At 46.6% G+C, this 23,747-nt stretch overlaps 1 protein-coding gene across 1 annotated transcript in view; it reads right to left on the bottom strand.

The window, feature by feature from the left end:
- Positions 1-453: 453 nt before the first annotated feature.
- The window catches only part of CCDC63 (coiled-coil domain containing 63), a 38,209-nt gene continuing 14,915 nt past the window's right edge, over positions 454-23,747 (bottom strand). Inside the window, exons 5-12 of the mRNA XM_055550119.1 lie at positions 21,069-21,188; positions 20,250-20,431; positions 18,260-18,441; positions 16,867-17,087; positions 12,048-12,122; positions 7,367-7,559; positions 2,976-3,179; positions 454-587 (exon numbers count right to left, since the gene is read on the bottom strand). Of these exons, the coding sequence (XP_055406094.1) occupies positions 454-587; positions 2,976-3,179; positions 7,367-7,559; positions 12,048-12,122; positions 16,867-17,087; positions 18,260-18,441; positions 20,250-20,431; positions 21,069-21,188 (1,311 nt within the window). The remainder of the gene's footprint in view (positions 588-2,975; positions 3,180-7,366; positions 7,560-12,047; positions 12,123-16,866; positions 17,088-18,259; positions 18,442-20,249; positions 20,432-21,068; positions 21,189-23,747) is intronic.

Genomic DNA, 23,747 nt, shown 5'->3' with positions numbered 1-23,747 from the left:
GGAGAGGCCCCAGCTCATGGCACTCAATGGAGTTTGTGTTTCAGGACAAGACATCCTGGACACAGCTCTACAGTGACACACTCATCCATGTGCCCCTCACACACACAGATACAGACACAGGGCCTCCACGGCTCCCGGTTCCCACCTGTGAGTCTGCTGCACCCTATGTGGTTCTAGGACGTGAAATCAGTATTTTGGCTCCCATGTGGCCCCTACACTTCACCTGGTGAGCCGTGATGGGGGGTTACCATCTCAAGGGTTCTCAAGGGCCACGGTGACCTCACACCACTCTTGCCACCTGTGCCAGCTTTGCATCTCCACCCTCCTGCTCCTCTACACCATCCTGGGGAGGTGCTAGCGCCCCAGTCTCTTAGTAATGAGTGTGAAGAGGCACTGGGGTTACAGAACAAAACATTTACTCTCTCTAGTTATGTACAAATGGCCAGAGCTGCCTCAGACTGTTACCTTCTTCTTGGACTTCAGCTCGTCCCCTTTTTCAGGCATGCTGTCCCTGTTTCGAGACTCTCTTGCGGCGTATTGGCTGAGCACCATTTGCCGAAGGCTGCTGTGGTCCAGGGGCTGCTCCACTGCACCAAAGACGGGACCCGTGTGAGGAGTTCAAAAATCAAATGCAGCACAGCAGGAGGGTGGGCTTCCTTCCCAGGGCTAGCGCCCCTTTGCCCTGTTCAAGGAACTCCAAGCCTGGTTTGGTGATGCTCCACAGCACTGGGGGGTGGGAGTGTGAACATTCTCCAAGTTCAGGGAGAGGGAGGACAGGCAGGGATGTGCTGCTCAGGGATGGCCAGACAATAACTGTCTTTTTCCTCCCAGACGAGGATGTGAAGGTGAGTTGGATTTAATATCAAGGAGATAGGGCAACCACGTGCAGTTGCTCAGGATGTAGACTGCACAAAGACACCTGTTTCTGCAGGACTGAAACCCACGCCCCCGCCGCCCCCCCTCCACACACACACATGTGATTGCCAAGCCACGTCTATCCAGCAGGGGTGGCTTTTCCTAATTAATCTGCCTAGAGGGGCTTCCCTCTTCTAATTTATACATGCAAGCCATAGAAGCGAGTGGGCTAAGAAAACCCTTATCAATATTCCCTTGAACAGAAATGAAGATATCATCTGTATATTCCTGACCTTGTGAGGACAGTGTTATCAATGGCTGTTCTCTGACACCCTCCTCATTTAAGAACTCAAAGGGTCAAGGGAAGCTGTGCTAAGGTGGCTGACACCAGCCCTGGTTTTCACTCCTGCTAACTTTCAGTTGCCTTGAATAAGTCAAACAGATGTGTGTACACCTGTGCATCTCTGCATATGCACATATTGGCAATTCCCTCCCTCCATTCTTGGCACACCTGCACACTTGAAATGCTGCTCACAGAGGAGGGGAAACTTTTTTAAAAACCAATTTTTTCCCCTCTGGTTACTGAAATCACACAAGGTCACTGTAAAAGAAAATTCTAAGCAATGACAGAATTAACTCAGAAATACAAAGTTCTCTGCAACCCACCACCCAGAAATACCCACTGTAAGTCAGCATATACATCCTCTTCATTTTTATATGTATAATCAAGACACTTTCCTTCCCTTCCTCCTCCGCCTCCTTCCTTTTCTCTCTCCCCTCCTCTCTCTCTTATGTACCAGGTTGTGAAAGGCTGTCTTGTGCACTGTAGGTTTTACGCAGCATCCCTGGACACTAGATGCCATGTACACACATGTCAGTTCATGTCAGCCCACAGCATTCTTTTTAGTGGCTGCAGAGTATTCCATCACATGCATGGATGAACTGTAACTTATTTAACCAATCTCTAACGGGCGAGCGTTTCAGTCATTTCCAGTTCGGCTGCCCTCCTACTTCCACCTTCGACCCTTGAGTAAGTTTTTCTCTGAAGGACCAATCCCCACAATCAAGATTACAGACTCTACGCATGTGTCTGAAATCCAGGGTAATTATTAGATAAGCCCATTTCACCTGTAACCTGCCTTCACTAATCAAGGTCATTTTCTTATTGGTACAAACATCTCGCTTGTCCTCCAGGCAACCTGTAGCCTAAACAATGTGTCTGCCTGAGTTGTTTTCTAGGAGCTTGGGTTCAGCTGTGTCTGGTTCCAGCTGAGCAGGTTAACCCTGGATAGAGCCACAATCCTTCCACTGAGCACACGCGAGTGTCGCTGGATGACATCTTGAACACACAGAGGCCCATACTTAGTTATACCTCTACAGAACCAGGATTAGGGCACCACTTTCCAATCGCCTTTCCCTACATGTTCCATGCCTCAGATCACCAGGCATCTTTATTCTTTATCCCATAACCAGAGCCCCTTGCTTTCTGGGAGGCGGATCTTGGAGATTTGTCTCCCCATCTCCTCTCCTTGGCTTTGCGGACTTGAGAATGAAGCACCCTCTCTGATGACTCTCCGTGTCTTGGCCTGGCTTGCTGAGCATAGCAAAAATGCAACCTGGCTCAGGAACATAACCACTCCTCAACCTTCCCAAACATGTTGCCAAACTGCCCACCAAACACTACGTGGGGCCAGAATTTACCCCCACCTCCAGAGAGAAGGGCTAGTTCCCTCAACCCTCGCAAACCACAGTACCACCAGCTTCTGCCTCCAAAAGCAAAGAAGATTCACGTGCCTGCGCCCGCAGGGCCACAGTTTATCTCTGGTGTGAACCAAGCCTCAGCTGCTTCAATCATGGGGTGGGGGGACACAGATGGGGTTGGGGAAAGGAGGTCACAGGTGGAGCGAGACTCAAGAGCATACGGTGAGGGTAGGAGACGGCATCAGGGAATCTCGTCTGCTCATAACTTGCCAACTTGGAAATTTTGGCTACTTTAAGGTTCATGAAATGGTCACAGAGTAGTTGTAATTTTTTAAAGTATCCGAGATAACTAAACTTCAAAATCTGTGGCTTTGTCATCACGCTGTAGAAAGAAAACTCCAGGTAAGAAGAGAACTCACCTTCATCCAACTTGTCACTAAGGGAGTCAGCCCCGAACACTGGAGGGATGACCTTGATGGGTTCTGCAGGCTTGAGGAGGGCGGAGCCACCCCAGAAAGGGTTGAGGAAGGATGGCTGGACCTCCGCCTCTGCCACTTCCATTTCCATAAGCCGCTTGTAGGATTCTAACACCAGCAAGTCATTGGTCTTCTTCTCAATGATGGCTGGAAAAAAGGCGTAACCAAGAAGTTTGCCAAAGAGACCTGGGCCCTAGGGTAACTAGAGGTAGCGCTCCCTGCTGGAGAGGAAGGGAAGTAACAGGAAGGGGGCAGGTCATGAATGCCTATAAGGACAAGGGCTTTCTCTTGGGTTACATCATTCATTCCCTAGAGAGCACAATTTGGTTTTTAAGAGGCAAAACCAATCTGACTCTTTGATGTATAAGGCATGATATACATAAAAAACATGAACAGTTATATGGTATATCAACTGTATGAAAATTCCATAAAGAAGAGCAGTTAGGAAAAGTATGTCTGAAAAGGCTCCATAGGGGACAATAATAAAAAGAAGGTTGAGGAACATTTTTTTAACACTAAAAATTGGGAGCCGTGGGCAAACTCTGCCTTAAATTACTGATCTTTTCCTCAGTGCTCTGAGTTTGGGGGACCTGTCCTTCCCACTGTGTTTCACAGCCCCATGGAGTCATCAGAATAATTCATTCATTCATTCATTGCACAAATGATTATTGGATGCTTATCAGACCAGGCATGGTGCCTGAGACGCCACGATGCATGGAGGGAAAACAATGACCATAAACAATAACAGAGATGCAAACCCTGATGAAGCTCATGAGCTTTAGTGTGAATGGGAAGAAGGAGAGAAGGGCAAGTCAGCAAATAAACACACACACTCCTCACTATCCAGATGCTTGTCATCTGAATTCAGTAACTATTGGGTTTAAGTTTTTTTGTGTTGTTTTTTTTTGAAATTTCATATAACACATACCATTTCTCTTCTCTCTGAAAATCAGGGACCAAAAAGATTCACATCTGAAACTTGCTATTGGTTCTCAAGAACCTCCTCAATTCACACAATGAGAATTACCTGTATAGAGAGACAAACTAGGCAAGGATTAAATAATAGAACTGCTATGAGAGTGAGTACAAGACCACCTGACCTGACTCATGAGAAATCTGTATGCAGGTCAGGAAGCAACAGTTAGAACTGGACATGGAACAACAGACTGGTTCCAAATAGGGAAAGGAGTACATCAAGGCTGTATATTGTCACCCTGCTTATTTAACTTATATGCAGAGTACATCATGAGAAACACTGGGCTGGATGAAGCACAAGCTGAAATCAAAATTGCCAGGAGAAATATCAGTAACCTCAGATATGCAGGTGACACCACCCTTATGGTAGAAAGCGAAGAACTAAAGAGCCTCTTGATGAAAGTGAAAGAGGAGAGTGAAAAAGTTGGCTTAAAACTCAACATTCAGAAAACTAAGATCATGGCATCTGGTCCCATCACTTCATGGCAAATAGATGGGGAAACAATGGAAACAGTGAGAGACTTTATTTTTGGGGTTCCAAAATCACTGCAGATGGTGACTGTAACCACAAAATTAAAAGACGCTTGCTCCTTGGAAGAAAAGCTATGACTAACCTAGATAGCATATTAAAAAGCAGAGACTTTATTTTGCCAACAAAGGTCCGTCCAGTCAGAGCTATGGTTTTTCCAGTGGTCATGTATGGATGTGAGAGTTGGACTATAAAGAACACTGAGCACTGAAGAATTGATGCTTTTGAACTGTAGTGTTGGAGGAGACTCTTGAGAGTCCCTTGGACAGCAAGGAGATCCAACCAGTCCATCCTAAAGAAAATCAGTACTGAATATTCATTAGAAGGACTGATGCTGAAGCTGAAACTCCAATACTTTGGCCACCTGATGGGAAAAGGTGACTCATGTGAAAAGGCCCTGATACTGGAAAAGACTGAAGGCAGGAGGAGAAGGGCTGACAGAGGATGAGATTGTTGGATGGCATCACTGACTCAATGGACATGAGTTTGGGTAAACTCCGCGAGTTGGCAATGGACAGGGAGGCCTGGCGTGCTGCAGTCCATGGGGTCGCAAAGAGTCAGACACAACTGAGTGACTGAATGTAACTGATGAGAGTGAATAATACTGGGTACAGCAGGACCAGCCTCAGATGGAGCAGCGGAGAGGGGCCTTGCTGGAGAGAGGACATTTAACCTGAGATCTGAGAATGAGGAACTGGGTGTGGGATGAGTATCCTAGGAACAGCCCATGCAAAGGCCCTGAGGTAGAATTAGTTGGGGGAGAGATTGGGAAATACAGAGAGGAGAACAGTGTGGCCACAGGAGGTGAGCAAAGAGGAAGAGCAGGACAAAAGATGATGAAAAGTGTAAGCAAGGGGACTTCCCTGGCAGTCCACTGGTTAAGAACCCACCTGCCAATGCAGCGGACACCAATACGATCCCTGGTCCAGGAAGATGCCACATGCCTGGGGCAACTCAGCGTGTACACCACAACTACTGGGTCTGAACACCCTAGAGCCTGGGCCCCACAGTAAGAGGAGCCACTGCAATGAGAAGCCCGTGCACTGCAACTACGAAGAGCTCCCTGCTCACCACAAGAAGCCTGCACACAGCAGTGAAGACCCAGGGCAACCAAAAATCCATAAGTAAATAATTTTTTAAAAAATGTAAGCAGGGGCCAGGCTATAAAGAAGTTGATAGGCCGTGGGTAAGAAAGAGTTAATACAGCAAAGTCTGACTGCTCTCCTTCGAAAAGGTTGCTTAGCAGTTTGGTCCTTGGACAGTATCAGGGAACTTGGATTTCAGGAAGGTCCCCACCACCATTAACTGTTAAGAGAGGCTCACCATGCCTTTGTTGTTGTTCAGTCGCTCAGTCGTGTCGGACTCTTTGCGATCCCGTGGACTGAATCACAACAGGCTTCCCTGTCCTTCACTATCTCCCAGAGTCTGCTCAAACTCATGTCCACTGGGTCAGTGATGCCAGCATGCTTAATCTGTCTATTAAAAAATGTAGCTTATGCTATAAATACTTGCTGTTCTTTCTGGGGTCTGGAACTGGGGTATGTGCCAGGCTGGAGGTGCCTGTATGATCAGCCCCCCCTAAGCAATGAGTAGCCAGTGAGCTTCCCTGGTTGACCCATTTCACGTGTGTTGTCACAACTCATGGCTGGGGGGATTAAGCACATCCTGGGAGACGACCCTTGGAAGCTTGCTCTTGATTTCCTCCATGCTTTCCCCCAAGCTCCTTTTTCCTTTACTGATTTTGCATTGTACCTTGTGGCTGTAATAAATCATAGCCATGAAAATATGACTATATGCTGAATCCAGGAGCCCTCCTAGTGAATCCCTGAAACTGACGGGAGGGAGGTGTCTTGGGAACCTCCCAAACACAGATGGTATTAAGAACCTTCAATTCTATTCTAAGAGTGGTGGAAGTCATTCATTCTAAACTGGCATGATCTCTGTGGGTGCATCTCCCTCTCTCTCCTGAGCTCAAGGCCTAGAAATGTGTATTACAGTTAATAGGCATTTGCTACATGCCAGGCACTGCTCTGAGCACTTTATTTCTTTTTTCCCAATCTGAATGCTTTTCATTTCCTTTTATTGCCTTACTGCATTATCGAGGACCACCAACATAATATTGAATAGGAGTTGTGAGAGCAGACATCCTTGCCTTGTTGCTGATCTTAGAAGAAAAATATTCAGTTTTTTTTTTCACCACTAACTATGAGGTTAGCTGCAGGTGTTTCTGGAGATGCCTTTTATCAGGTAGGGAACTTCCCTTCTGGTTCTAGTTTGTTGCGAGTTTTCTTATTATGAATGGATATTGAATTTTGTCAAATACTTACTTCTGTATCTATTCACATGATCATGTAACTATTTCTCTAAGAACTACTTATTTATTTAACCTTCCCAACATTTTTTAGATGAAAACACTGAGGCACAGAGAGGTTCAGAAGATTGCCCAGAAAATTCCCTGATGGTCCAGTGGTTAAGCATCTGCTTTCCAATACAGGGGACGCAGGTTTGATGCCTGTTCAGGGAACCAGGATCCCACATGCCAAGGGGCAACTAAATGCTACAACTAAGACCCGATGCAGCCAATAAAGAAACATGAAACACACACACAGACTCAAAAATCCAGGTTTTAAAAAAAAAAAAACAGTTGCCGAAAGTCATACAGCTAGTAAGAGTACAACCACAATTTGAACTCAAGCAGGTTGGCTTTAGCACCAAGGCTTTAGTGCCAGGCTTCACCACCAGGCTCACTACCTCCAAAAGAACAAGTCCTTGTGCCTGCTCATAGAAGTCTCTGGAAATGGTTGCTAAGAGTCTAGTGGGCTTGACTCACCAAAGTACTGCGGGAGGTTGATATCCGTGACTTTCCCCGTCTCCCCTAACTGCACCAGGATCTTGGTGGCATCACAATTTATCTTCTTAAACAGATTCTCCACTGAGTTCTTGAGATACTCCAAGGTCTTGGTGATTTCCCTGTAGTTGTTCTCGTACATGTCTGCCTCCTCCGTGGTCTTCTTTAGTTTCTCCTATGGCAGACCCCCAGTTCCCATCCAGGTCAGCCAGGTGGCCACTCTGGCTGGGCTCAGCCCTCACATGTGAGAGTCTGAAACCAGGGTCTCCAAACTGCAGGTTTGCAAACCTCTAAGGGGCTTCCCTGGTGGCTCAGACAGTAAAGAATCCACCTGCAGCACAGGAGACCCAAGTTCGACCCCTGGGTTGGGAAGATCCCCTGGAGAAGGAAATGGCAACCCACTCCAGTATTCTTGTCTGGAGAATCCCCATGGACAGAGGAGCCTGGCTGGCTACAGTCCATGGAGTCTCAAAGAATCAGACACGACTGAGCGACTAAGCACAGCAAGGGGATGCAAGGGAGCTTCCCTGGTGGCTCGGATGGTAAAGAATCCACTTGCAGTGCAAGAGACCCAGGTTCGACCCCCGAGTCGGGAAGATCCCCTGGAGAAGGGAATGGCAACCCACTCCAGTATTCTTACATGGAAAATTTCATGGACAGAGGAGCCTGGCAGGCTACAGTCCCTGGGGTCGCAAAGAGTCAGACACAACTGAGAGACTGAACTGAACTGAATTGAGCGACTAACACTTTTCACATAAGGGGTTGCAAGAACAATTTAATGGGCCTCAATCCACATTTTTTAAGTGAAATAAAATAGATCAGAAAATAAAGAGAGGAGAAAATGCTAGTATGCACTGGAAGTAGTGAGGATAGATATTATTTAATGTAAAGATTTGTTTCACTTACATATGTGTATGTGTGTCTGCATGTCTACTGGATTGCAGCATTTTTTAAAAGCTGTTGACTCATTTTTTAAAAATTAAGGCCCACGGGAAGAAATGTATTTACACTGCAGTCCAATACATTCACACACTGTTGTTCAGTCGCTAAGTTGTGTCCAACTCTTTGTGAGCCCATGGACTGGAACATGCCAGGCTTCCCTGTCCTCCACTGTCTCCCAGAGTTTGCCCAAGTTCATGTGCATTGAGTCGGTGATGCCATCCAACTGTCTCATCCTCTGCCGCCTTCTCCTTTCGCCTCCAATTTTACATGTGTGTTGCTGCTGCTAAGTCACATTAGTCGTATCCGACTCTGTGCGACCCCATAGACGGCAGCCCACCAGGCTCCTGTCCCTGGGATTCTCCAGGCAAGAACACTGGAGTGGGTTGCCATTTCCTTACATGTGTGTATTTATAGACATTTATCTAATCAAATGAAATTAAAGTTTCACAAATCAGTGTTCTTATTGTGTGTTCTAATATTTTCCATTCTGTTCTGTTCTATTCCGTCTTGTTATCTTTAAACGCTGGTGGCAATCCAACAAACCGATTTCACCATTCAGTTTCAGTCACATTACTAGAGACCAGTGGTTCTCAAAGTGGCGTCCCAGGACAAGCAGCAGCAGCTCCACCAGGGAACTTGTCAGAAATGCAGGTTCCCGGGCTCCAGTCCAGACCAACTGAATCAGAGGCTCTAGGTGTAGGCTCAGCAATCTGTGTTTAATGAACCTCCAGATGGTCCTGACACATGGTAAAGTTTGAGAACCTCTGTGAGTCCACTGGATCACAATTTTAGTTTCACACTGGTATCACCTGGGAGCATTAAAACATTGGCTGCCCAGACCCCAGCCTCAGACATTCAGACATCCTGGTCTGGCGTGCAGCCTCGGCATTGGGAACTTTAAAGCCTCCAAGGTGATTGTGACTTGCAGCCCAGACTGAGAATCGCTGCTCTAGGGTAAGTGCTTTGATGGCTTCCCACCTCTCTCCCTGGTTCTCAGCTTGCAAAGGTGAACTGGGCCCTGGAAGGATCAGCCTTGTCCCTACTAGCTCCATAGGGACCATTCCAAACAAGGATCCCAGAGGGCCCTACCCTCACTCCCATTTCCAGGTGAGGGAACTGAGGTTCTGAGGCAAGGGAGAGGGAAGCCGTGATTTGAACTGTCCCTCAACCACCACACCGGGCAGCTTCCTCTGTCCCAGCCACTGGAATATTCAGTTCCCAGGGCTGAATTTCCTCATATGTCAGCCGGAGCCCCTCCTCTCATTCTAAAGGTGCAGTAAAAGATCACATGGTTAAAAACGCTTTTTAACAGCCTGATGTGATGTTGATAACACATGTATGTGTGTGCATGCTCAGTCATGCCCAACTCTCTATGACCCCCTAGACTGTAGCCCACCAGGCTCCTCTGTCTATGGAATTTTCCAGGGAAGAATACTGGAGTAGACTGCCATTTCCTCCTCCAGGGTATCTTCCCGACCCAGGCATCGAACCCTCGTCTCTGGTGAGTCCTGCATTGGCAGGCAGATTCTTAACCACTGTGTCACCTGGAAGGCCTGATAACACGTGTCCAGCACCTAAAATGTTCCAAGCACTTTACACACACCTTAACTAATCCTCACAATTGCCCCAGTTTCCAGATGAGGAATACTGAAGTCAGAGAAGAAAAGTGAACTTGTGCTTACCTCATCTGTGTTGAGTTGTCTAAGAACCTGACCTTGGGCTCTTTATTTAAGCAATTATTTAGTAACAAGATGATGGTGACTTGAGGCTTTATTGACTTACAGGATAAACAACAATAATGATAGTTATGTTTATAGTTCTCTGCCCTGCAGTATGCCAAGCATGTACTTGCAGGATTTTATTCAATCTTCACATCCGTACAAAGTGAGTACAAGTATTATTCCCATTTCACAGGTGAGAAAACTGAGGTTCAGAGAGGTTAAGTCAACTTTCTCAAAGTACTAACGTCAGGAAGTAACTCTTCTGGGAATCATACCCAAGCCTTTGTTCCCAGGACCTGGTTGCTTAATTTCTATGCTAAACCTCCTGTGAAAGGACTGATTCCACCACTTGTCTCAGAGGAGACAACAAATGGAAGATAAGTAGAAAGGTTCCAAGAGTAAAGGAGATGGGCGTGATCTTTAGTAGGGGGTAAGAAAAGTGGGTTCTAGGTGAGCCCATTGCTATTAAGACAAATTCTCTTGCTAAGAGTATTTGCATTTGAAAAGAGGCTCCAGGAAAGCCCAATGAACAAAGAGTTACTGGAGGACTTCAGACAGAGGTTGGGCGATGCTTGGGGTTGTCTGGTCAGCCTCTCCAAGCTGTTACCCCCCATTAGGCCTTCAAAACCCCAAGATGCAGAGCAGCAACAGTCCCAACCCCAAGGAAGCATGTGGACACTGAGTGGCCAAGAGTCAAGGATGTGGGATGCCAAGCATGTGTCCAACTTGAGGGGGGTCTCCTTGAACTTGGGCCCTGCCTGCAAGTCTACTTTCCCCATTCCCGAATCCTGGGAGAAGTTGCTGAGCCTGAGAGGTGCTTTGCTGCCCTCCAGTGGTGCATTAGAGAATGGCATGGCCATCCCTGTCTACCACCTCCAATGCCAAGAACAGAAATCAGCTACAGAAAAAGGAAGGGAAATGACCCATGAGCGTAGTAGCGACAGGAACTACTGGATTAGAACAGGGCTTTGCAATCAAACTCTGTGGTTCATATCTTTCTCAGACACTTGCTATCCATTCTCCCCTTATACCTTAATAACAAAATGGTTATCATTTCAGTGTAGCAATGTGCCAACTAAAAGTTGTATTTCCAACCATCCTTTGAAATAGGAATGGCCAGTAAGACACAGATACAGATGCTATTGACTGAAAATTCAAGGAAAGAATTTTTAAGCTGACTAAATCAATTAGCAAGGCCTTTTTTTCCTTCCCTACTTTCTTTCTGCTTGGAATGTATATGTGATGGCTGGACCATAATACAACCATGAGGCATCGTTGGGAATGTAAGCCACACACTAAAGATGGCAAAACTGGAAGGAGAAGCCTGATTTACTGATAACATCATGACCAGCCCTAAAGTGCTAATCTCCAGATTTACATTTTAACAAAGTAAATAAACTTCCGTTGCACAGACCACAGTTATTTTGGGTCCCTATTATTAGCTGAATGCAATGCAAAGCTCATACAGTATTGCAACTCCATGATGATGAGGATTGCTTCTCTGAACCTCAGTTTCATCATCTGTAAAATAGATCATATCACCTACTTCATAGTGTTGTTGTGAGGATTAAATGAGATAGTGCAAGCCAAGCCCTTAGCCCAGTGTCTTGCGCATAGTACTTGCTCAGGAAATGCTCATAATTACTATTATTGATTGAGAACAGGCCACAGCTAGGACAAGGGAGAGAGAGAAGTAAAGACAGAGGCAGAGGTCTGTTTGGAACTCAGGGATGAAATTACCGGCACAAGGGCCTGGGATAGGCTTCCTGACGTGGGAGAGTCTTTCAAATGGAAAAAGCAAGCCTTTGTCTTTTTTAGGAGCAAAAGTTTGCAGCAACATCTGTAGCAGAGGCTGCCTGTGACAAGGGGTCAGAACATGTCAAGACATGACTCAGGCCAGTAGTCACAGGACAGACATCTTACCGCTACTGAGAATCAACTGACAGGCCATCAGACAGACAGCAGGGACTCCCAAGCCCTCCCTCCCAGGCTGCTCTTACCTCCAGCTCTCTCAGCTTGGAGTAGCTGTCGTCATGGGATGATTTCTGCTGGGACCGCAAGCGCAACATCTCATTCTGCTCAGGAGAGAACCAGACCATAAGGAAAGTGGTGTCCCCCTTCCTAGCACACCTCAAAACGAGCCTTGAAGAGTTAATGAGGACTTATTTCATTTTTTTTTAATATCTAGAATATATTAAAAAAAATTTTTTAATATCTAGAATATATTTTAATTTATTTTTAATTGGAGGATAATTGCTTTACAATGCTGTTTGTTTCTGCTGTACACAATGTGAATCACCTATAAGTACATATATATCCCCTCCCTAGTGAGGATTTCGGAGAAGGCAATGGCACCCCACTCCAGTACTCTTGCCTGGAGGATCCCATGGATGGAGGAGCCTGGAAGGCTGCAGTCCATGGGGTCGCTAAGAGTCGGACACGACTGAGCGACTTCACTTTCACTTTTCACGTTCATGCATTGGAGAAGGAAATGGCAACCCACTCCAGTGTTCTTGCCTGGAGAATCCCAGGGACAGGGGAGCCTGGTGGGCCGCCGTCTATGGGGTCGCACGGAGTCGGACACGACTGAAGCAACTTAGCAGCAGCAGCAGCAGCAGTGAGGATTTAAATTATCCATTTCAAGAAACCCCAGAACCCCTGGACCCCTCTAAGGTCCATGGAAGTTTTCTGATGCTTTTTAAATAAAAAGGAGGATGAGGGCATGAGTGGGTGGGTGCTTCATCCTTTCTGGAGAATTGCCTATAATCAATAGGATTTGCTGCAATGGTGGCAATGTTCTATCTGCACTGTCCAGTACCACAGCCATTAGCCACGCACAGGCACAGAGCTCTTACAATGTGGCTAGGACCAATGAGGAACTTATTTTTAGATTTAATTTAAATTGATTTAAACTAAAATCTCCCATGTTGGTGGCTACGGTAATGGACAGACAGCTCCAGAGCAGGGGTTCTACAACTCTACCGTGAATCAGAATCACCTAGGAGTTTGTGAAAACAGATATCTGGGCTCCACACCAGAGCTTCTGATTAAGTATGTCTGGGTGAGGCCCTGTGCTGTGCTATGCCTAGTCGCTCAATCATGTCTGATTCTTTGCAACCCCATGGACTATAGCCTGCCAGGCTCCTCCATCCATGGGGATCCTCCAAGCAAGAATACTGGAGTGGGTTGCCATCCCCTCTTACAGCAGATCTTCCCAACCCAGGGATTGAACCCAGGTCTCCCGCATTGTAGGTGGATTCTTTACTGTCTGAGCCACCAGGGAAGCCCAAGAATATGGAGCTTATCCCTTCTTCAGGGGAACTTCCTGACCCAGGAAGTTCCTGGGTCTGAGCCACCTACTGTCTGAGCCACCAGGGAAGCCCAAGAATATGGAGCTTATCTCTTCTTCAGGGGAACTTCCTGACCCAGGAATGGAACTGAGATCTCCTGCAATGCAGGTGGATTCTTTACCAGCTGAGCTACCTGGGAAGCCTGGGTGAGGCCCTAGAACGCACATTTCTCGCAGGTTCCCAGGAGATGCTGCCACAGTGGTGGCCCAGGGGCCAGATCTGAGAACTCCAGGGCTAGAACAGTGTATCCAAATGTAAAAGGCATGCACTTTTTGATGGGGCAATACCATTTCCAGGAATCTGTCCCAAGAAAATAGTAGGACACGTGGGCAAAGGTGGCCACTCAAGGCTATCCCTTGAGTTATTATTCATTATCTCCATTAGGAACAACCTGAATGTCTACTGGTTGTTGATTGGTTAAGTAAATAATGGTACATTTATATCATGGGGGGAAAGGGTCTCAAATTAAAATACAATTTAAATGCATATTCCAGTGTTATTTTCAGAGAATCTAGGTTTGTAGGTATGAGACAGGGCCTGAGGAATCTTCTTTTTTAAGAAGCATCTTGTGATATTATTACTACAGAGCATCTAGGGGCTCCAGAAGCCACTATAAAGAACATAGGAATAAAAAGTTTTTTACAATTATGTAAATTTACTTAAAATACCAGGGGAGAGAATCATAGATGATATTGGGCAAAACTGTTGGAGAACAAAAGTTTATAAAACAGCAAACCGTTTTGTTCGCTGCCACATTACCAGTGTCCTTCAAAAACCTTCCCTGCGATACTGGAGATGGCCACCAGAGGGAAGTGGCGAAGCGCCCAATCGGGAGGTGGCACACTCAGAGGCCACCTGGGCTCCTCTTGCTTGAGGCTGGTCTGGTCTCTTCAGAGCAAATGAGACCCCAGCTCCTCTCAGCAAAGGACGAAGAGTATGGTCTGACCAGTTTATAGGGGCAGTGCACTCAGCTTCCTGTGAGAATGTGGGCTGGAGTTGTCAGATCTGATTTTCCTAGAGAAACCAGAAATCCACATTTTCATGTGGAATATCCTGACTTTTAAATGTTGGCAACTCACTAATTTTAAAATTTGGGTATGAAGGAGGCCAAGCAACAGAACAATGAAGGCTGCATTCATCAGTTTATGACCTCTGACCCCAGCCCTCTAGGTAAGAGTGAAGTCAGATGTTAGAATCCTAAATGTTTTTGACTTAAATCTGAACCCTACTTTGGGCAGAGGTGCCACAAGAGGGCAGAGATAAGATCTCAAACACCCCCTCCAGTAACCCATCTCACCTCCACCCCCTTCATCCAGAACCACTCCATGTCATCTGTTTTATATATTCATGTTTCCCCATACCCTAGTTTAAAGAAAAACTTCGGTAGCTTTTAACGAAAGCTTGGCAGCTACTACTCCGGTCCGAATATGTCATTCTACAGGTGGGGAAACTGAGGCCCAGAGAAGGCGGGAGTTTGGCCATCTTTCCTCAGACACACTTGTCCTCACAACAGAGACAGGCTGTGTGGCTGAAGAAGAAAGGAGAGTGCCCTCAAGGTGACTGGGAAGGTCAAGGTCAGTTGCTGTTGCCTCCCACTGTGTGCAGGGCAGTCCTGGGCTTTGGGAATGGACAGGGCACCCATGAGGGCGCCTGTCCTCTGAAAGACGGGCCTCCTCTCCCCTTAGCTCTCTGGGCCACCCAGCCAAAGGGGGACCCCAGCTTAGGAGAGTGAGATTGGGGGTACTTGCCCACCCTCCTGACAAGTCATTCGTTTGGCCACCGGCCACCAGGAAAGAAACACAGACAGCCTTCTCCACATACCTGCCTCCTGGTTCCAGAAACTGCTCACTCACCTTCACCCATTCTGAGCTCAGCTATGCGATTCTGCACATTCCCTCCTTAATTTCTTTAGACCTTTGTAAATAGTCTCTTTTTTAAAAGCTCACCTCTCTTTACCCATTTTGGGCATGCCATCTGTTTCCTGTGACAGCCCACCTCCGTTTCCACGTGTCAGCTGTACTATTATTATCTATCGTTATTACTATTAGAAGCTTTCTTTAAATTGACCAAATTTTGTGTAGTTTGTTTATCACTATTTGTTTACTGTTATTATTACTACCTGGGCTACCCAGGTGGTGCAGTGGTAAAGAATCCACCTGCCAATGCAGGAGACTCAAGAGGGGCAGGTTCGATCCCTGGATCAGGAAGATCCCCTTGCCTGAAGAATCCCACGGACAGAGGAGCCTGGCATGCTACAATCCACGGGGTCGCAAACAGTTGGACATGACTGAGCAACCGAGCATGCACAGACATTACTACTACTTACCACCCTAAGGAATCCTCTCTATAGAATCACAATGCTCTGCAAGCTGTTCTTTCTAATCCTCATTAAAACTAAATTAATCACTCATTTTGAAAAAATTAAAATGTTTTCCCCTGTCTTCTAGCTACTGTCTACTTGTGTGTGGCCCCACATTCAGGAAATGGTGACACTGCAAAAGGAAGGGCTCCCCTAGGTTCCCACCCAGCACAGGGCCTCAGAGGGGAGAGTGATGAGTTCTCAGAGGAGGGGACATTTGTCGGGACTAATGAGTGGTACTGCATCAGAAGAAAAGTGGGAGGGGTGGGGAACAGCATGAGGAAAGTTTCAGAGAAGGGAAACACAGGGGGCAGCTGAGACTGGCAGCTGATGGGAGTGCCTTGAGGGTCGCGATGAGAGCTGAGCCTGCAGGGGCAGGTTGAAGCCAAATTCAGAAAGGACTGGAGTGTCATGCTAAGTTTAGACTCTCTGTGTGCAGAGAGTTCCAAAGGCTGTTTATGTGTGTTCTGGGGAGTCAGCAGCTCAGGGAGTCAAGTTTGGGAAATTACAGGTTCAACAAAGGTAAATAGTTTCTTTACTGCAGGACTGATCAGAGCCTTTACTATGCTCACGTACATCAGTTCTCTCCAAGATCAATTTACCATCTCTCCTCAATTCTACAAAGCTGTTTATTGACAGGGGTCAGCCAGCTCTTAAGGCAAAGGGCCACATAGTCAGTATTTTGGGTTTTGCAAGCCACATATGGTCTGTCTTGCATTGTTTTTTCCCTGACAACCCTTTAAAAATGTAAAAATCATTCTCAGCTCATGGGCTGTGCAAAAACAGGTCAAAGGCCATATCTGGCTGTGGTATAGTTTACTGAACTCTGGATTATAAGACATACCATGGATTTTAAATGTCACTTATCAGGGGTGAGGGGACATTAACCTATTAAGTGTATGTATCAACTGAAAGACAAATACCAGTTTCAGGAAGGTTAAAATGTAGAGGGGAGAACACTGGGGGCATATAGTATTTCCCAAACGTTTTTTGACTTGAAGTCCTTTTTTCTGCAGAGCAGCTCAAAGAGTATTCTGAGGAACCTGCCTTGGGGAAGGCTACTGCAGGAGCAGGTGGGCCCCTGGCCTGGGAAAGGAGAGGTGCCCCGACCTGGATTCTCTCGATCTTCTTGTGCATCATCTCCATGTCATTGTTGAGCTCTGTGACATATGTGAACCGAGCAAAGTTCTTCTCCTCCTTGGCCAGAAACTCCTCAATGAGTTGATTTAGGTTCCCAGTCTTTGTCAGTTTCAGCAGCCGGAGGTGAGCCACCTCGTAGCTCTCAAAACTCGCACCCTTGCTCTTCTTCCCATGCTTCTTTGCCTTGAGAGCTAGAAAAGGAAGAACCAGCAGCTCTGAGTCTGAAAGGGAAGCCGCTCGGAGCACAGCCTGGCAGAGGAAAGAGCTGCATAACATTATCACTGTGCCCCAGGGAGGGGGCTAGACTTTCCCAGGACAAGGAGGGGAAAAGTGAGAGATGGAGTTTCCCAGAAACACACTTCTAGCCATACAGTTGCAAATGAGAAGGTAGAAAGGGACAGAAGGGCTAAAAGACCAAAAATCAAATGCAACTACACAGGGGGCCCTCTGAAGCGCTCAGATCTCTCAACCTGTTCAGGACAGAGATAACATAGCAGCCCTGAGACTGCTCTGCTTAGAAAGGTCTGTTTGCAAGGCTGGCCCTTCACCTTCATCTGGGAACTTAAATGGTGAACATTTCCCTACACTGATATAAAACTGTCCGCAAATGGTTAAGAGTGGCTCCTGTGCCCTGACTGTATGGACAGTGTGGCCGAACACCTGCCTTCCTGCTGGGAGGCTGGAATCTTGGGATGTGCTGGGGAGAGAGGGCCTACACGACCAGCCCCCAGTAAGAATCTTGGGCTTCGAGTCTCTAATGAGCTCCCCAAATAGATGACTCTTCACATGTGTTGTCAAAATTAGAGGCTGGAGCAATTAAGCATATCCTGTGTGACTCCACTGGGAGAAGATCCGGGAAGCTTGTGCCCGGTTTCCTCTGGACCTTGGCCCGTGAACCTTTTCTCCCTGCTGATGTGTCTACATCATAGCCATGTTTGCAATGATGTGCTGAGTCTTGTGAGTCCTCCTTCAGAATCTCCAAACATGGATAGGGCTGTGGCAACCTCCAATAAAACAAGTTCCTCCTCTAAATAATGGAAGCAGAGCCACAAGGTGAGGACATATCCTGTAGTTAGGGATGGTGGATAAAATCCAACTCATCTAGCTAAATTTGAATTTCAGACAAACAGTGTATTTTTAAAAGTATAAATATGTCCCAGTTGTTGATAAACCACAAATAATTCTTTAGTGTAAGTATCTTTCAAATATTGCATGGGACTAAAATTTTATTCTTTGTTTATCTGCAACTTAAATTTAATGGTGTCTTGTATTTTTCTTTGCTAAATTTGGCAACCTTGCTACAAGGAGACTTGGGCACCTTCAGTTGAGAGAAAGAGGTATTTCAGTGGAGAAAGAGAGATACCTTCTTCCTTTTTGGACTGCTCCTCGAATTCAAGACGATCATTCAGCTTGATGAGCAAGAAGGATTTGAGTTTGGTTTCATGATCGTAGACACGCTCCAGCTCTCGGATCTCCAGGTTGTACTGAGAGATGTCCTTCTGCTGGCGGTCCTTCATGGCAGCCATTCGAGCCATGGCCTCCAGCCTGGGTGGGGGGAGGGGAGCACAACAGAGTCTGAGTGTCCAGAGGCTCCTTCCTTCTCCCCCACTTCTCCCTACCAGTCCAGATGGACTTCATTCCTGGGCAGTGATCATCCCTTCTTTTAATCATGGAGATTCCTGGGAGTAGAGGAACCACCTTCCTCACCTGAGTGACAGGAGCTCACAACTCTAGACCACCCTCAGGAAATGATTTTCTATCATCATCTCTGTCACCATCCTTAGCATCATCACCACCATCACCATCGCCACAACCACCACCATCAGCACCACCATCAGCATCACCATCACCCCTATCACCACTCCCAACACCATCAGCATCACCACCATCGCCACCACCACCACCACCACCATCAGCACCATCAGCATCACCATCACCCCTATCACCACTCCCAACACCGTCAGCATCACCACCATCACCATCGCCACCACCACCACCACCACCATCAGCACCATCAGCATCACCATCACCCCTATCACCACTCCCAACACCATCATCACCACCATCACCATCGCCACCACCACCACCACCACCATCAGCACCATCAGCATCACCATCACCCCTATCACCACTCCCAACACCGTCAGCATCACCACCATCACCATCGCCACCACCACCACCACCACCATCAGCACCACCATCACCCCTATCACCACTCCCAACACCATCATCACCACCATCACCATCGCCACCACCACCACCACCACCATCAGCACCACCATCACCCCCACCATCACCCCGTTCACCACTCCCAACACCATCATCACCACCATCACCATCGCCACCACCACCACCACCATCAGCACCACCATCAGCATCACCATCACCCCTATCACCACTCCCAACACCATCATCACCACCATCACCATCGCCACCACCACCACCACCATCAGCACCACCATCACCCCCACCATCACCCCTATCACCACTCCCAACACCATCAGCATCACCACCATCAGCATCATCAAACATCACCATTATCACTATTACCATTATCATCACCCCTTGTCAAGTAGAATACTACGCCCCAGCCACTCCCTTATATACTCATATGTTTTAATATTTATTTATTTGGGCTGCACCAGGTCTTAGTTGCCACATGTAGGATCTTCGATCTTCATTGTGGCATGCAGGATCCTCTTAGCTGCAGCAAGCAAACTCTTAGTCTCGGCATATGGGATCTAGTTCCCTGGCCAGGGATTGAACCTGGCTCCCTGCATTGGGAGTGTGAAGTCTTAGCCACTGGACCACCAGGGAATTCCTTATACTAATATTATTTAATCTTCACTTCCACCCAAAGAAGTCCTACAATAAATTAGTGGTGATGCAGCCAGGATTCAAACCCAGAGCTCTCTGGCTCCAAAACCTGCACTCTTCACATGTGAACTGCATGCCTTTTGCCCCTCCGGGGGTGAAGCTGGAAAACAGTCCAGACTGAGAGGGATCCCTAGGACTACAGGCAGGGACACCTGGTGGAGATTATACAGAATAGGGGTTTAAATCTCAGCTCCACCACATCTGCCACTTACCTGGATCTCAGGTAAGCATTTTGACATCTCTAAGCCTCCATTCCATTATCCCAAATGGGGATAATAACTCCTAGGGTTGTGGTGAGGGTTGAAATACTACCCAGAGCATCTAGCATCATGCTTGGCAGACACACAACCAGGGCTCGGACTTACGATGATGATGGTTTCAGGTTCCTCAACGCATAAGCACAGCGGGTAGAGGGGTAAGAAGCCCAACAGGTGGCTGAGACATCTCTGCCCCCAAGAGTCTCTCCCCCAGCCTACCTCTGCTCGTAGGCCTGTGCAGACTGCTCAATAGCCACATTCATTGTTTTCTTCTGCGTCAACAGGCGCCGACGAAGATGCTGGTAGACGTTGTCGTAAGCAGCCTTCTCGTGCCTCAGGTCCTCGATCTCCTTCCGGAGCTTCGCGTTGGTGGTCAGCATCTGGTCAAAGTGTACAGTGACCTGCGAGGAGGGCTGCGCTTCGAAACGAGGCCCACTCCTGGGGCGCGAGACAAGCTTCCAGAAGGCAGCCGGAGCGTTGAAGTGTCTTCCCCGCGCCTCCCACCCCAGGCCCACAGAACCACGGTTGGAGCACTGCCTGGCCTGTGTATACACCATGGTTCACCTTCTCCTGACTCAACCAATGAAATGTATGCCTGCTAATGGCTTCACGGACATCATTCTTTCCTTCTCCAAAGGGAGGGAGAGCTGTTTGCAGAGATTTTGTTTGGCCGCATTGCACCATGTGGGATCTTAATTCCCCATGTGTTCCAGGTGCATTCATGCACACGTGCTGTTGTGTCCAACTCTGTGCAACCTTATGGACTACAGTCCACCAGGCTCCTCTGTCCATGGGATTTCCCAGGCAAGAATACTGGGAAATACTGGGGTGGGTTGGAAAGTTACTTCTCCAGGGAATCTTCCCGACCTAGGGATCGAACGCATGTCTCCTGCACTATAGGTGGATTCTTTACCACTGAACCATAGGGAAACCCCTTAGTTTCTCAACCAGGGATCAAACCTGTGCCCCCTGCAGTGGAAGCAGGGAGTCCTAACCATTGGACAGCCAGAGAATTCCCCCAGAAGACACCTTACGTACAAGATTCAAACGGGTTTCCAAAATGTGGATCTGTTTTTGCAATTTCCGGGGGTTATTGGCCTCCTGTATTTTTGTGAAGATCTGTCTTTGGTTTACAATTTTTTTCTCCATCTGAACAATCTGAAAAAAAGAGAGAGAGGGAAAACCCAGCTGTGTTAACATCTGTATGGGGACAAATGCAATAGTTCACTAACTCAAGCATGCTAAAACAAAAACTACCATGTTATTTCTTTTCCTATGAATAGAATTTTAATTTCTCTCTTGGGTGTGGACTCAATCTTAGTCAGTTTGGGACAAAATGAGCAACTAAGAGTTTTTATTCTCACTTGTGCATGTAAATTTCACTCACATATGGGCAAAAATTTCACCTGACCCTAAAGCCACTGTTTTCCTGGAGAAATGGCATTGATTCTCTCAAGAAGCCTTCTGTAACCTTGTTTTTGTTTGGTTGGCAGGTTTTTTGTTTGTTTCTTTTTCTGACTTTTACAATAATGGGGATGCTAGCGACCCTTAAAGAGCAGGTCATGAGGTGTCAGACACCCTGCAACATGTAAGACAGCACCAGACATCCAAAAAATTGACCCCCATCCCTTGTGACTGTCCAGTGTGCCTTGGATGTCAGGCAGGTGAAAATCCTCTCTATAATCTTCTGTACCTAGAATCAAATTGTCTTTTACATATACACACACAACATTTTTCATTCTTTTTTTTTTTTAATTTTTGGCTGTGCTGGGTCTTTGTTGCTGTGCATGGGCTTTCTCTAGTTGCAGAAAGCAGGGGCTACTCTCTAGTTGCGGTGCACAGGCTTCTCATTGCTGTGACTTCTGTTGCTGCAGAGCACAGGCTCTAGAGTGCACATGCTTCAGTGGTTGGGGCTCCTGGGCTGTAGAGCACAGGCTCAACAGTTGAGGAGCATGGGCTTAGCTGCTCCGCAGCAGGTGGGATCTTTTCCAGCCAGGGGTGAAGCCCACGTCTCCTGCATTGGCAGATGAATTCTTTACCACTGGACCCCCAGGGAAGTCCTTTCATTCAGTTTTAATAGACAAGTATCCAGGAATGGAGTCACTGTATAAATCAAGAGAATGTTCATTGATTTTTCTGGAACTTAACCAAGAGTTGGCCATCATTTTGGAAATCTTGACACCAGCACAACCTGGATCATCTTGTGGTTTGTGTTTGGCCATGCTGTGAGGCTTGTGGGCCTCTTAGTTCCCTGACCATGGATTGAACCTGGGCCACTGCAGTGAACACAGCAACTGCTAACCACTGGACGGCCAGGGAATTCCCATGGATCATCTTCTTTGAGTTGTGGATACAACAAGCCCAGATCAGTGTGCAGTGTGGAATCTGGCCCACTGCCTGTTCTCATAAAGTCTTACTGGCACACAGCCATGCCCATTCTTTGCATTGTCTATGGCTGTTTTCAGGCTATGAAGGCAGAATGGAATAGCTGCAGCACAGACCACGTGGCCTGTAAAGCCAGAATATTTACTATCAGGCCCTCTGTGCAGCAATTTGCCAGCCCTGTTCTAGATAAGTCAGGCCAAAATATGAACATATCGAAATACATATAATTTTAGTATAAATAGCTTTCCTTTATGTTTCCTTTATATTATAGTTATAGCATCATATTGATTTAAAAGAAGAAGGGTAAAGGATTATATCATCTATAAATTTTACTTCAGGATTTTAAAGGAGGTATTATAAAATATTTGCTGTTAAAAAGAGGTGCTGGCAGTTGAGTGATTCATAATTTCAAGTGTCAATGACTAGAAAATGATTAAGTTCATTTAGGCTCAGGACTTGTTAAAAATATGCTTTCCTCAGAAGAACTTCCTCTGCTTTTATGGGCACAGATCTCAGCAGTCTCCCTTAAGGGGTAGCAGCTTGTATCAATTAGGAACACATGCAACAACAAATTACAGAAAGCCTGGCTAAATAGTGGTTTAAACAAATTATGGTTTATCTTTCTCTCATAATACATTGATGGCTTAGGTTCAGTAACAGAAGGATGTAAGGACAAGATCTGTATAATTTACCTGACTTCTCCCTCAAAACATGGCTGCCACAGCACCAGCCTTCACAGTTATGTTCCATGGAGGAAAACAGAGGAAGAAATATGGATGAAGGGTAGAATCTATTCCTAAGACATTTGCTCCTTCGAAGAAAAGCTATGAAAAATCTAGATATTATACTCAAAAGCAGAGACATCATTTTGCCAACCAAAGTCTGTCTAGTCAAAGCTATGGTTTTTCCAGTAGTCGTGTATGGATGTTAGACCATAAGGAAGGCTGAGCGCTGAAGAACTGAGACTTTCAAACCGTGGTGCTGGAGAAGACTCTTGAGAGTCCCTTGTACAGCAAGGAGATCAAACCAGTCAACCTAAAGGAAATCAACCCTGAATATTTATTAGAAGGACAGATACTGAAGCTGAAGCTCCAATACTTGGCCACCTGATGCAAAGAGCTGACAATGGAAAAGACCTTGATGCTAGGAAAGATTGGATCTCACACAAAGGAAAAGTGGATCTCACACAAAACTGGCAAGGTATAGAAATGCTGCTTATGATTGACATCAGCCAGGTTTTGGACTTTAGCTGGAACACACTGTCTCCCTCCCCCACAAATTCCCTCAGAGCAAAATCAAATTGCTTCATCAGTGCTGACAAAGTCAGGTTCA

This window comes from Bubalus kerabau, chromosome 16 (genome assembly GCF_029407905.1).
Source record: "Bubalus kerabau isolate K-KA32 ecotype Philippines breed swamp buffalo chromosome 16, PCC_UOA_SB_1v2, whole genome shotgun sequence".
NCBI classification, from domain to species: domain Eukaryota; kingdom Metazoa; phylum Chordata; class Mammalia; order Artiodactyla; family Bovidae; genus Bubalus; species Bubalus kerabau.
Note: the sequence above shows the minus strand (reverse complement) of the source record. Positions and strands in the feature narration are given on the sequence as shown.